Below are 15,120 nucleotides of genomic sequence, written 5' to 3' on the forward strand. Positions count from 1 at the left end.
TCAAATCTCCCCCAAAAGATGTGGTTTAAAATAATTCATGGGAGAGGTCAAAGGCTGAACTATTTTTTATTTTGTTATCATTAGTTTGGCTATCTGCTATTCACGCAATTTTTGTTTTTACAGAAATTACAGCTTTTCAAAAGGCAGATAACATGCTCCATCAAAAAGAAGGAATATACCATTTCTAAAAATAAACAGTCACTTTCCCCTTAAAGCCACTGGGTTTTATGAAAGGAAGTGCTAGAAAGTGTGGTTGGTTTTAAGGAAATTGTAAATGTTTGACATATAATTTTCTGTCAAGATAAAGCATTTCCCTCATTAAATGGGAACAAGTGCTCACTGTAGTATGCAGCAGATGACTTCCTGTATTTTTCTTTCTCTTTCTACCTAATGTTAAATTGTGCATTACAAGTAGTCAACGAAAACCTAAATATTTTACTCAGTCAATGAAAATGATATATTCTATTTTTATCAATGTTTATATAAGTGACATTCAAAAAGTTTTAATTTCCTCCCATTGCTTGTGATGTTTTTAGAATCATTCTTAACTCAAGGGACTTGCAGGAGTTCAAACTATCTCATCCCTTGACTGAATGATTTACTTCACAAACTCAATAGACACTGCACGGGAGGTAAATTCCTTTCAGATGGTAGAATTATTCTGAGAACAGAACCAAATGTCTCCTCAGCACTGGGAAAGAAACAAATGCCTCATTTCCCCTTTACAGAAGGCCAGAGGACTGAAAATAATGATCAGAAGTTCCATACCACTGCAATCAGCCTCTGGGAAAGACATTTTAAACCAACTAATTTAGATCACTTAAAAATTTATAGTATCAGTCATTATGTCTTTCAGATGATGTGAAAAAAATTTTTTTAATGAATTGCATGAGAAGCTCTTTATGGTTTGAAATTTGAAATTCATGTTAGGGACCTAAATATATAAACATGTTTGTGTCTCTCTGTATTTAAGTTTCTTTTACTTCTTTCTATCCTGTGTGCATCCTTACCCAAACTGTTATCTGTTCTTTCACATTTAGGTTTGCTAAATATGGGTAGACAGTATTTTGCTTTTACTTCCTCTTGCTCACTTTTGTCTTTGACCCATGTAATTGAGCCATACATGTCACCCAAACTCTCCCTGGGTGGGGGGGGGGCAGGGCTTTCTGCTTTTTTGCCACAAAGATGAGATGTTTTATAGCAGTTTTTTCTCTCTGCCATAGCACTCCTCACTACTGTTTTTTCTCCCTAATTCTGTTTTCTTTCCAGTCTCTTTTTTAAAAATAGTATTTATTTACTCATGAGAGACACAGAGAGAGAGGCAGAGACATAGGCAAAGGGAGAAGCAAGCTCCCTGTGGGGAGCCCCATGAGGGTCTCAATCCCAGGACCCCAGGATCATCATGCCCTGAGCCAAAGGCAGCTGCTCAATCACTGAGCCACTCAGGCATCCCTCTTTCCGCTCTCTTTTTAACCACTCCTTAAAGAAATTTCAAATTTCTTTGATTTTGCATTTCTATTATTTTAAGAATCTTGGTATGTAAATTCTCTGAAAGCACACATAAACTTGTACCTGAGTGTTTGCACTATGTGAGAAGGAAACGTAGGCTAGTTTTTATCAGATTCTCAAATGAATCTACAGCCCCCCAAATAGTTGAGTCATTGCTTTTATACACACTTTCAGTGATTTTGTTTGCTGCATGGATTTACCACTTGTCTCCTCTGAGGACACAGCAATCTATGTGGTCATCCAGATTTCACTCCTGAATTCCAAATTCCTATTTCTCTGACTTCCAGAATTGAATCTCCCATAGTCATCTCAGTCAATGTATGCCCCAAACCCCAAACTAAACTTATTATCTTTCCCCCTTAAACATGTTTCTCTTTACATGTTGATGATTTTAAGGTATGTCATCAACATCCCCTCAGTTACTGAACCCAGAAAATTGAGTTATATTTAACTAATAGGTCATTATTTCCTGTTGTTTCTAATTCTCTTTGTTCACCAATTTCCTCACCATCTGCCTTTCCATTTGTCCCTCTTTGATCCTGACCTCATTATTTTTCTCCTAGAAAATCCTTTGAGAATTAGATGAAAACCACTATCAACTCTATCTTCCCTCCCCATCATAGTACAGTGGATAATGTACAGGCTCTAGAATCAGACTCTGATTTCAAATCTCAGCTTACCCACTTGCTAGCAGTGTGATATTTGAAATGATTTACTTCCCTGTGCCTAGTTTCCTTATCTGTCATAGAAAGCTAATAAAAGCACCCAGCTTATAGAGTTGTTATTAGAACTGAATGAATTAATATATGCAAAGGGATCAGAAGATTGACTTTTACTCTCCAAATATTTGCTAATATTTTAATAATAATGGCAAAATGGTCATCTGGTCCTTCTGCTCCCAAGCTTATCAACTTTCCAGTACATTCTCCTACGTGGTGACAGGGATAATTTTTTTTTCCTAAAATGTAATGCCAACGTTGTCCTCATATATTGACATGACTCCTTACTGTTTTCAGAGAAAAAAAAAAATGCAGCTTCCTTGATCTCTCTCAATACCTCTCTAACTCCATCTTTACTGTTACCCTGGCTTTAACTCTGAGATTTAGGCTATGCATTTAGGTATATGCCACTCCCTGCCATGACTTCTGGCAAACATACATGTTCTTTGAGCTGTTTGAAATAGCCTCTGCAGAAAGATTCTCCAAGGTGATTTAGACAGTAAGAAAACCAGCCCATGGTGAAGAGGGAAGGCTAAATATTATTTTCTTTCTTCCTTTTTAAAAATGCTTTGTTACTAATTAAATTCTTGATCACATGATACAATGTTTGCTTCATGTGTACTCAATGTATGTGACAATAGCTTAAACACATCTGAACATAAAGATGACTGGTGAATGTTTGACGGCCACAGTACCTGATTATCCTTCCCAGAAGAATTCCAAGCCTTGTTTCCATGCCATTATCAATGTAAACTACTTAATTCCAGCAATAACTGTGAATTGCCAGAAATATGAAGCAATCAGCTAGGTTTTGATGTTATGATAACATTGAGGGCAATATTTTTTTAGTGGGTAATGTTTCTAAGAATAAATGTGGCCAAATGTTTGCAGACAAAAGTCAGACAAAAATAAATGTGTTACCAGAAGCAATACAAAATGAATGCAATTCAGTTTGAAATGATTATTTGCCTAAGACACCACAACTGCCTGTTTGGAACAAGAGGACAGGTTGGTGAATTATTTCAAAAAGTCTGTTTATTAAAAATTGTACTTAGCTTGAATTTATCTTCCAACATTAGCTATTTTAGTAGGAAAAGTTCTGTGAAGCTAAACAAAAATAATCCCTACATGCAAAGATGGATTTATAATTCCTGGACCAAACACACGTTAGGGAAAGTATAAATTGCCAGCCAACACTTCCTAAGAATGCTTTTATCATGTAACTTTAGTGAGTTATAAACATGTTAGAAGACTTAAAAATAAACTACATTTTTTCAGCATTTACTATTAATAGGCATCAATGCTGTATGTTCTATGAAAACTTCTTTTAATTTACTAAAAACTCATCAGGTATGCATTATGACCCCATTTTAGATAAGAAAACCAAGGCTAAAAGAAACTGCTTGAATGGCTGTCAACAGTTAAACATACTTGAGCACTAACTGTATATCAGACATTTCCCATGAGAGAAAGTTTGGTTATAGACAGCACTTAATAAATTTGTGTTTAATTGAACCTTGTCACTTGGAGGAGAAAGAAGGAACTAAAGTTTAGTGAGTCAACTATGTCATATGCTGTCTGCTATTATAGGCAGTACCTAATTTAACCCTTTCCCTGTCACTGAGAAGTAGACACAATTATCCTGACTTTATAAAATGATGAAACAGTTTCATAAAGGTTAAATTAGTGGCTGATGACAAAGAAAATTCACTAAAAATTTCTTCTCATACTTTGTAGTATTATATCCAGGCTGTCTCCGTAAGTGATTGGGTCAAGTTAGAAAGAGAGGACCCTGAAGTCAATTAAACATTTTGGCTTTTATATTATAACACAGCTCATGAAGATTTTAGAAAATCTTCTAGAAGACTATTCTTTGAGTTCTTAAAATATACATTTTTAAAACTGACACATTTATTGTGGTATATTGATTAGGTGTATTTGCATATATTTAAATATGAAAGTAGAATATTTACATAAAATCCCTTGATAAATAATAAATCCATTTAATAAACGAGTTGTTGGTCACAAAAGTAGGGAAAGGTTTTACTTATATGTTTTGGAATTAGGATGAAATAAAAGTTTATTCTAATCCAATATTTCAAATTCACCAAAACTAAAGAATATGGCACCAGTGAAAATGAAGATATGCAGAGAATTAAAATCTTGATGGAAACCTTAGTAAGAGGCATTTTCCATTTTTGTGTCTTTTGAGTCCTTAAATGATCAAATATTTGGTTAGGATATTAACTATAGAATTAAAGAAAACAAATATAACAAGCAGCAAATAAAATCTATGATTACTAGAGCACAGATCTCATTGGAAAATGGGGTAATAGACTTACATGATGATCACAAGTCCTGCAATTACATCAGAATTTATTTTAGGATTGTATCACTAAAAAGAAAATAAATATTGAGAAGCCTGAAGTATTAGACAATTTATCTATCTTATTTTTATTTGTTTTGGATATGCTATATCACAAAAGAGACACAGTTACTTTTCTCATACCCTGAGTGTATGTTATGGGTAGCATGTATCAGGATCATAATTTTTGATAAATGTTTTTTGAACAGATGTTTGGTTGCCTGATGTTGCACCCAAACTTCAAACCTAGCCAGGAATTTCACTTTTGCAGTCACTTCCAGCTCTGCCTCTAAAAGTTTAAAGACATATTTATTAGACAAATAATCAGAAAAGAAGTGAAATTATGATAAGTAGGCAGACATATGAGCTCTGTGAGAATCACCAGGGCTTGATATTTCTAACATCATGAAAAAAGAAAAAAAAGAAATACTCAACTCCATGTGCTTTAAGTCTCAGGATGATAAGAAAAATATGTTTTCAATGTTCCCTCTAATGTATTCAGTTCAATATGAGAATAGATATGTCTCATATTAATACTTAATTTCTAAATACTCATGAGTTCTATTAAAATTCCCTGGCAAAATCATACCAAGCTTTCCTTCCAGTGGACTCTAACTCAAGGTTTTGGCAGGCGCTGACTGATTAGCAGGTTTTTTCCTTCCCAATCACATTTCTGAGCACACCCAAATGGAGCTCTGGGAACTTACTGTTTAAAAAATACTCCTTACAAAGTATATTAAGGACTTGTTTCGACTATCTAAAGGAGATATAACTCAAGGTAATGGAGTGTAATAGAGAAATGTGAAATGTCTTTAAAACAAGATCACTTCATATGGAAGTATCATCTATATTCATATCTATACATGAAAGGATGGAATTGAGCTAATTTTTCATATAGCTCAAGTCCACTATTAAATTAAAGGAGCCTCTGTAGTAGGTATATTACATATGTGCACAGAACTACCACATGAATGGTCATATAAGCCACAGCTTAGTGACAACCATAACTTTCAGATGTAAGTGGTCTTCTCTTTCACTCATCACTATTTACGATTCATCGCATCTTCACTCAGAGAAAGGCTGATTAGCAAGCAGAACTACAGAAGATGACTTTAAGCTCCAAACTTTGAAGAGCTCTCCTGAAGCTAGGGAGAGGATTTTCTTGAAGTGGACAAGTGTACACAGAAGCACTCATTCAATAACTGTTGGGTGGGGATGGGCAGATGGATAAATATCTTCTAAAGAGACACAGGACTACAATATTTTCAATGGTTAAGTGGCTCCAGATATTAGTCATATTAAAAATTTGTATTTCCAACACCTGAAACTAATACATATATATATATATATATATATATATATATATATATATATATACACCCTGGTTTGGTCTTCTCCACATAAGAGTTCTTTTTTTTTAAATTAATTTATTTATTTTATGATAGACATAGAGAGAGTGGCAGAGACACAGGAGGAGAGAGAAGCAGGCTCCATGCCAGGAGCCCAATGCGGGACTAGATTCCGGGACTCCAGGATCGTGCCCTGGGCCAAAGGCAGGTGCCAAACCACTGAGCCACCCAGGGATCCCCATAAAGACTTTGAATAACCAAGATTCTTTCTCCTGCAAAATAGTAATTGGGAACCGCTATATCTCCTTTTATTTGTAGGGAACTCTTCCTTCTCCTCCTCTACAAAAGAAACGATTAATATTAGTTTTAATATGGAAATCTTCCTGAAACTCTCCCCAAGACTCTGAATTAATCTTTAACACTGGCTAATTTCTGTCCTCTACATTTAAGTGTCTAACAGCATAACATCAAATATTTATCCATGACAGCATTATAGATTTTATCTAATGCTAAAAAGAACAAGCAAGAAAGAGGAAACTAGAAACTTCTTTTAGAAAGATACTGTGAATTCACAAATTCAAGCCTATGAATACATTCTCTGACATTAAAAACATGAGAAAATTGTGAGTACGAACTTCATGCAATGCTTCTAAGAATAAAGTTATTTTGCTGTTTTTATACAGCAATCAATACAATACAGAAAGTTGTATTGAATATTTACTTGCTCCATGTTAAATAAAATATCTACTATGCCAAATTGAAGAAATTCTTACCACCTTCTTTAGTGCAAAGGTTGACGAGGTTATGCACTGTGTCCATCAGCTCCAGTTGCTGCTTCTGAAGGACACTATTGTTGTTGGTGGCTCTGTTCAATTGTTTCTCCAGTTCCTGGATTATGTATGTTTGGCGAGTAACCAAGACTTGAAGATTTTCTCTCTCTTCTTTTAAGGTGTCCAACTCTTCCTTGTGCTTTCCCTCCATTTCTAAGATTTTATGTTCTAATAAACTACAAGGAAATAAAGATGTGACTATTTTAAAAATGCTACACAAAAAATATGACTCAACTAGATCCTGAGTTTATTTAAAGTTAGAAATTTCAGTTAGGTATGTCACAATGGAAATATTTTATAAATGACAGTCTTGGAATATATACATATGATATATTCTAACATATATAATGTGTTATTTATATATAAATATTTAATACATATATTAAAATAGGAATTACATATATAACATATCAAATGACAAATTATTAGACCAGCTGTTGTCAGAGTAATATTTACTTCCTAAATATAATTATTTCCTGGGGAACATCTCATATACAAGATAGTTGACTTGGACCCAAATAATCATAGTTTGTAAAAGTTACAGTATAACAACTTTCATTAAGGAAATAGGTCCAATAAGAAACTGATAGAATAGTCCAAGAAAATACAACAAAATACAGAAACTATTTTTTTTTATTTACATTGCACCCATTTGGGATTCTTAAAACATTAACAGTGATTAAATTTCACAATAATTCTATGGGGTCAGGTAATAGCATATGGATGCAGAAATTACAGGACCAGAAAGCAGGCTATGAAAATCACAGTGAATTAGATGTCTCAAGATTTCTGATGTCTGGTCCTGTATCATAACCACAGCTTATTTCGTCTCTCAACCTAAGTTTCAGAATGAGGCCTGAAAGCACCACAAGTTCCCAAATCACTGCACAGAGGGCTCTGAACAGGAAGACCACAGACTGGTGGCTTGGTCTTACAAAAAGATGGGACTTTGCTCAGGGTGATGTAATCTTCAGCTGAGAACCTTCCTTCTCTCAGAACTCTGCCAAAGATACTCCCGTTGCAAATTGCACATTAAAAATGATAGGGAATGCAGAAGCACTCTTGGATCCTAGCAACTGACTGTAAATAAAAAGTATTTACATTTTATAGAGTGTATAATATACTAGGATTCCTCAGAGGAAAGCCTGATTCAGTTGCCTCAGGTCCATTTTCAGGAGGTTGAACCAGTCTTTAGTTTACAAGGTGTTATTCAATTGTAACATACCAGACTGGGCACTTAATTTACGTTGGAGAAATATAGCACTGAATCATTCCTATAAGTTTGCAAAAAGGGGACTCCAGGGAATGTTTTGAATTTAATACTTAAATCATAAAATAGGCCATGTTAAAAGAGCCAAATTTTCCTACTTGACATTCTGGGGGACGAGCTGGAATATCTGATTGTCCTTTATACAGATTAAGAAATATAGGGAGAACCATTCGTGAGCGTTCCAGGTCTTTGCCAGCAAACCCATCCTCAAGAAAATGTAGCTCAGAATATGGCAGGAAAGTTGCCTGTTGAACCAAGCCTGAAAAATGTTGGGATGCTTCTATTCATGTTAATATACTAATTTACAATACCTTGAAGCAGCATGTTCAGATTCGCATATGAAAATTTCCATAGAGACCTGTCAGGGGCAGCTTTATGACTTGTGCAAGATGAGAGAAGCTACACCACTATTTTGGGATGCTCTCATTCTATGGGACACCAGTAATGAAAGGAGCCCTGCCCTGATTGTTAAATAAACTCAATTTGGATAGAACCTGGGTATAGAGATTGGGGGAAAATGATATTGGTATCATTTGATGAAAAGGTATATTGTTGAAGACGTCTTTTGGAAATGAAAAATTAGGCAAGGAAGTCAGGGTAAAATAAAAGACATTATCCATAAAGAGTAGGTATGATTCACTGTCTTTCAGTATTTTCTTCTGTGTCAATAATTTGCTGCTGAAATTAAAGGTTAAAAATATACAAAAGAAGACAAACAAATGAAAAACCCTTCTCTGTTGGTTAAAAAGTTTATCCAACCACTGGGTAAGTGATTAGTACACTTGCTATGGAGTCAAAGGGGAGGTTTTCTCTGTATCTCGTAATCTTTGGCCTTCATATTTGAGAATTAACCAAAACTGATGCCTTAGCTCATTGTCAATTCACTTTTTAAGTTTTTGTTTTTCCTCCTAATGATCAGATGTAAGGTGCCCATAATACAAAGTCAGTTAACTTACCAAAAAATTGTCTTTTAAATTTGCAAGCGTTATAGTATACTACCAAGAAGACTTAGAATTAGCCATTAAAATGATAAGAATGTAAAGATCAAAATTTGGATGATATAGTCATATAATACTAGATAAAAATCTGAATTATCATTTTGTTCCTACAAAAAGGTGAGCATTGGCCTTTTAGTTTTCTTAATCAGTAGGTAATATTATTAGATATTAGAAAATATCATGTTATAGTTTTAACCTGTATTTATCACTTGCAAAGTGCTATTACTCGGCTCTATGCAAAATATAAAATGATACCGTTCCTACCCTAACAATTTATTTTTAGAGAGAATACCTCAAATAAAACATCAGTAGCTATAAGGAACTTCTGTTTCAGAAATAATTCTATTTTTAAAAAATTTTTACACCAATGTTTTTCCACTTCGTCTTTTGATGTACTCTCCATGCAAGAGAGTATATACTTAAAGATGGCTACTATCTGAGATGTTCATAAGGAAATTTTGTTTGTTTTGTTTTTCAGGATACTTTGGAAAGTTGATCAAATAATTTAAAGTTGATCAGAGAATTACCTGGTGCCAAATGAAACCACTCCACACTGGCTTATGGAAGAAAAGGCCATCATTTCCTGAGTAAAAGGAATATTCACTTAACATGATGAAAAGAACATTAATTTTAATAATTCGCTGAACAACCTTTAATGCACTGTGACTACCAGGTATCAAAAGAAATCCAAATAGCCTGTCATCTCAAAATAGATATTTATGCAAAGTAAAGAAGGGACTTCTCACAGAAGTAAGAACCCTGCTCTGCATCACAGACATCTCACAGTGTTTAATGAAATATATGCATGACAACTATTGGCCAAATGGAAATATGTCACATTGTTTCCCAAATGGCAGGTCTTACCAGTTAATTATTTCTTCCAATCATTTTCTCAACTCATTTCATTTGGAGTTTCTTTAACAACTTTTATACTATAGTAATTATCTATTGAATTTATTAGGTAATACCTTTATATTAATAACTCTTTAGACTTCTTCAGGCAAGACTGATTTCTTCTTGGCCCTTCCTTTTTCTTCAACACTGCTCATCCCTTTCTTTCATCTTATCTTCCTATTTGGCTTCAAAGAAACTATTCCCTTTCCTTAGATACTTCTCCTCCATTGGTTATTATCTACTTGGGAAGTCAGCCCTTTCTTCTCATTTCTCCAAACTGATTTGAATCCAAAGCTTTCTTGCCCGAAAAAAATCACATTCTATCTCTATTAATCACATTGTTGTGATATACCATTATAATTGTGTAGTCCTTTAAAGCCCTTATCTCCTTTGATTCTTAAAGCAATATAGAGATACAGACTGAGTAGATATTACAAGCCCCAGTTAATAAGAATATAAATATCTTGTCCAAAATCACGCACTTATTGTGTCAGAACCAAGATAAAAAGCCATGTCTTCTAACTTGTCAGACTAGAAATGTGCTCATGATGTCCCAGTGCTATGAACACTAGCATGAGAGTCTCTCCTTTTTGATTTAATATATCTTCTTATTTCTTTTACCCATTGATATCTTGTCAGGAAGCAAGGAATCACTATAACATCTCCTTAGTAACTGTCACTCTCCATCTGGTTATTCTGGAAGCTTCTCTTTCAAAATATTTTAGCCTATTAATCTTTTACATGTATAAAAACTGTTTCTTTGTCCGTTTTATTTTTTATCTGAACTAGATTTTCTTAAGCACCATTCTGCCTTAACCCCTCTGTCATCAAATTTAATTTTATCCCATTTTGTCCTGAAGTCTTTTATTGATTCTCTTACATTTTCCCTACCCAGATCAGTTGGGAGAAGCCATTTCAGCTAGATACATAGACTTCTACAAATAAAAGTCAATCGGAAGGACAACATTACAGCTTCAGCATCCTAAAACTAGATAGGCAAAGTAGTTATATTTTTCCTGATGATGTCCAGCAGCAGTAAGTTTAGTTTAGATTTAAATGCATAATCCAAAACATGGATGTTGATTCCAAACTCCAGTACACTATTTTCTTGAGTACATTCAGTATATTTTTATCAGGTGTTCACTTATTAAGAGTCTCACTCTCAAGTTTTTGGGAAGCTCAGATTAACTAAACAGTTTTTATCATGATGCATCTTTTGGGATTAGTGTTCCATAGGACAACAATTTGTGAAACTCTGCACCAAAATCTATACAAATGGAGCTAGAAATCTGAAGACAGAGTTTCTCACAAGTTGTGAGTACTTCTGTTTCTCATCTTTCTGGAAACACTTTGAGAAGAGACATGCATAAAATTTTGGCACTTAACTTCTGGTTTGAGGCAGAGGTGCACTTTAATGAAGAATAAAATAAACAAAATAATCTAGGCCTTGAACTTCAGTAAAAGGTTCTAATTGAGTATATACAAAACCTTATTTGAAGTTTTTGGTTGACTTCTTTCCATTTCCACAGTCTGCCTCCTCAACTATATCTTATTGGAAATATTTCAGATCATTGAACACATCTTGAAACTTTCACAGAAAAAGCTCTCCTTTTCAAATCGTTTCCCACAACAGAGTTCTTAACGTAGCAGTCAATGAATTCACAGCGGTGGCAGTTTCCTAAGCAATGTGTGTGTAAAGATAGCCCTTAAACAAGGAGGAAGATGTTGAAAATATAGAAACCTTCTCATTTTTATCTGTCTGAAACTGCTTACAGATGTTTCCATTTTTAAATTATTTTTAATATGTAAGGTGTCAACATGTGTTGCAAATACAGGTTTTAAAAGACTGATTTTTTTCCCTTCAAACAAGGGTAGAGTAACTTCAGGTTAAATTTATAATTTAAATTTATAACTTGAACACAGCATATTTAAAATTTATAGCTGGGCAGCCCAGGTGACTCAGCGGTTTAGCATTGCCTTCGGCCCAGGGCATGATCCTGGAGTCCCGGGATGGAGTCTCATGTCAGGCTCCCCTGCATGGAGCCTGCTTCTCCCTCTGCCTATGTCTCTGCCTCTCTCTCTCTCTCTCTGCATCTCTCATGAATAAATACATAAAAATCTTTAAAAAAATAAAATTTATAGTAAATACTTTTGTAATTCAAATTTGGAGCAGAAGCATAGATTACGACAAGTAAACATTGGCAAGTACTTTTTCTAAAAAAAAGTTTGGGGTAAATAAGAATAAATGGAATATGTTGTGGAAGCCAAAAACAAGAAAAAAACAGATACACTTCAAACCATAAAAATGTAATACTTCTATAAAAAAGATTGCACAATAAATGATAAGCTACAGAAACTCATAGCTGCAACATATGTGTCAAAGTTTTCAGGTCCATTGAAGACCATATATGAGTTAATAAAAGAAAGATAAACAATGTAATAGAAAGATGAGAAACACACATGAATAGGCTAGTCACAGAAGAAATACAAATGGTCAATAAACATGAAAAGATGTACAACCTAACTTCAAGTAGACAAGATTAATAAAATGGTTAGTAAGATTTGGGGAAATCAGAAAGCCCATGTACACTTGGAGAGAATATAAAATTTGGAAATAATTTGTCAATATGTATGAAAACTTGAAAAAAATCACATGAAAATTCTAATAAATTATAAATTGTAGTCTATCTATACCTAGGAACGAGAGATATGTGTATATAGTTACATGTTAAAATATCCATGAGAAATTTTATGAATTAGAAATAAATCCAACATATAAAGAATAATTATAATCTATACACACATGCATCCATTATATAAATATGTATTTATACATGTATGTGATTGGATATAAGTTTGTGTAAATGCACAACAGGTATTCACACTCTACACAGATGTATGTCTTAGTATATTCATAGGAAAAGTCTGGAAGAATAAACACCAAACTTAATCTGTTAATGATGATTCTCTGCCAGGGGTGGTGATGGTGGAAGAGTATTGAATTAGGAAAGCTTTGTCCATCAATTGTGTACAATTGAAGGACATCTATGTATTTTAATGTTTAGATCAAGTCTGTGTTACTTTTTTACTAATCAGAGATGTGTTCGATAGTCATGAGTCTAGAATGGTCCAGGAAGATGCTATCTAGAAATCTAAAAACTGGGCTGAATTAGTGAAACTCAAAATGTGAACTGATAACCTTGGGAGCCATGCAGTGGGCTTTTGGGATGCAGAAGAGCAGTGTAAATACCATATCCATTTTATTTATTTTAAGAACAATTAATATATTTACAATATTTAACATAAACTATGTGGTTTGTGTTTTCCATAAAAAATATTTTTTAGGTGTGTGTGTGTGTGTGTGTATAGAGAAAAATGACATTTGTTGGGATAGAGCTACTGGGACATTTGCCAGTTCACCATTCATTCAATGTTCAAAAAGGACTTAATACTATATATAGGGGCAGCCCGGGTGGCTCAGCGGTTTAGTGCTGCCTTCAGCCCAGGGCGTGATCCTGGAGACCCGGGATCGAGTCCCACATCAGGCTCCCTGCATGGAGCCTGCTTCTCCCTCTACCTGTGTCTCTGCTTCTCTCTCTCCTCTCTGTGTACTCTCATGAATAAATAAATAAAATCCTTTAAAAAAATACTATATATACAATGTGTAGAGAATTGTGCCTGGGAGCATGAAGATAAAGATAAATAAAACACAGTCTCTATATTCTAGAAGGTCACAGCCAATAATAGAGAAACAGATAAACACATAGATGTACACACACACACACACACACAAGCACACACACACACACACACACTGCAATGTGATGGGGTAAGTAAAATAATGGGGGGGGGGGATAATGTACAGTGTTATCATATAAGTTGTAATGACCAAATCTATTGGGCAGAGTCAGAGAAGGGTTCTTACAGAGGTTAACATCTGCACTGAGTTTTGAAGGGTCAACAGGAGTTTGCCAGTTGAATAAAGAACTACAGGGAATTTCAAAGAAGTCAAACATCAAATATCTCTGAAATAACATCAGTTCTTCAGTGTAGTACTAACAGCTAGTATGATTAAATACTTGTTATGTATGTCGGGCACTGCTCTCAGTGCTTTATATTCATTAACTTAACTAATCCTCACATAAACTACTATTATCATCACTACTATTATCATCATCCCAGTGCTAGAAATTAGGAAACCAAAGCACAATGTGTTTAAGTAACTTATCCTAAGCCACACAAATAATATGTGGCAGAGGTGGTTATAGGAGGATAAAAAGAAGAGTAAACCCTAGGCAGTCTGGCTCAGAGCTCATGTTCTTAGCTATCAGACCATATTTTCTAAAATATAAGAATACTTGTATAAATAGGGCTACAAAATTAGGATTATAACAATCACTGCCTGTATTCAATGCTAAAAAACTTGAACTTTCTTCAGTTAGTTACAGAGAAACAATACAGGATTAGGCAGATGCTGTCTAGAGATTGAAAAATTGGGCTGAATTAGTGTCGGGGACCTAAACAAAAGTGAAAAATAATCTGACATGCATTTTAGAAAGAAGACTTTGGCAGAGCTCTGGATGATCAGTTTGGAGACATGGGGCTTAAAGCGCTAAGGTCACTGCAGTGGCTGAGACAAGAATTGGTAGGTGTTTAACCTAAGATATGGTCAGTGGAAAGAAAATGCATAGGATAGATTGAGAAAATTATTTAAGAGATGAATTCAGATCATCAAGTCACTGAGTTGGGAGGAATCAGAGAAAGGAAAAAAATTAAGACTTTTTTCCTTTGGGAATAGATTGGAATACAATTCTAAATCAAATTAAATCTAAATGTAAATCAAACCAATCTAAAATTGTAAGATTAATGAAATTGAAATTTAAAAATGCTATATGCCATTAAATTCATTTTAAAAAAATGTTCTATTCAACCAGTCTGTAGGTATTCCATTTACCAGATGTAGAATGGACTAATATAAATTTAAATATTTTTTATTGATCTCACCATACATAACTAACATAATTCAGCCTGATCTAATGCTAGCAGTTAGCAGGATTTCCCCTTAGTATTTTGTAAAGAACTTATCAAGTGGAAACAAGCTTTAATTTAAAGACTGTGACTTAACTTTTCATTTTTTTAGGCATCATAAGTATTAAAAATCAATATTTTATAATGCCATTACAGTA

General features: G+C 34.1%; 1 protein-coding gene across 5 annotated transcripts in view; it reads right to left on the reverse strand.

The window, feature by feature from the left end:
* The window catches only part of ANGPT1 (angiopoietin 1), a 242,052-nt gene that overhangs the window by 65,196 nt on the left and 161,736 nt on the right, over nucleotides 1-15,120 (reverse strand). For 3 of the 5 annotated variants that reach the window (XM_055313860.1, XM_055313863.1, XM_055313862.1), the window contains exon 4: nucleotides 6,716-6,948. In XM_055313860.1, coding sequence (XP_055169835.1) covers nucleotides 6,716-6,948 — 233 coding nt within the window. Of the gene's footprint in view, nucleotides 1-6,715; nucleotides 6,949-9,567; nucleotides 9,624-15,120 lie in introns of all 5 variants that reach the window. The other 2 variants (XM_055313864.1, XM_055313861.1) reach the window with 2 other exon arrangements.

This window comes from Nyctereutes procyonoides, unplaced genomic scaffold (genome assembly GCF_905146905.1).
Source record: "Nyctereutes procyonoides isolate TBG_1078 unplaced genomic scaffold, NYPRO_anot_genome, whole genome shotgun sequence".
Lineage (NCBI taxonomy): Eukaryota > Metazoa > Chordata > Mammalia > Carnivora > Canidae > Nyctereutes > Nyctereutes procyonoides.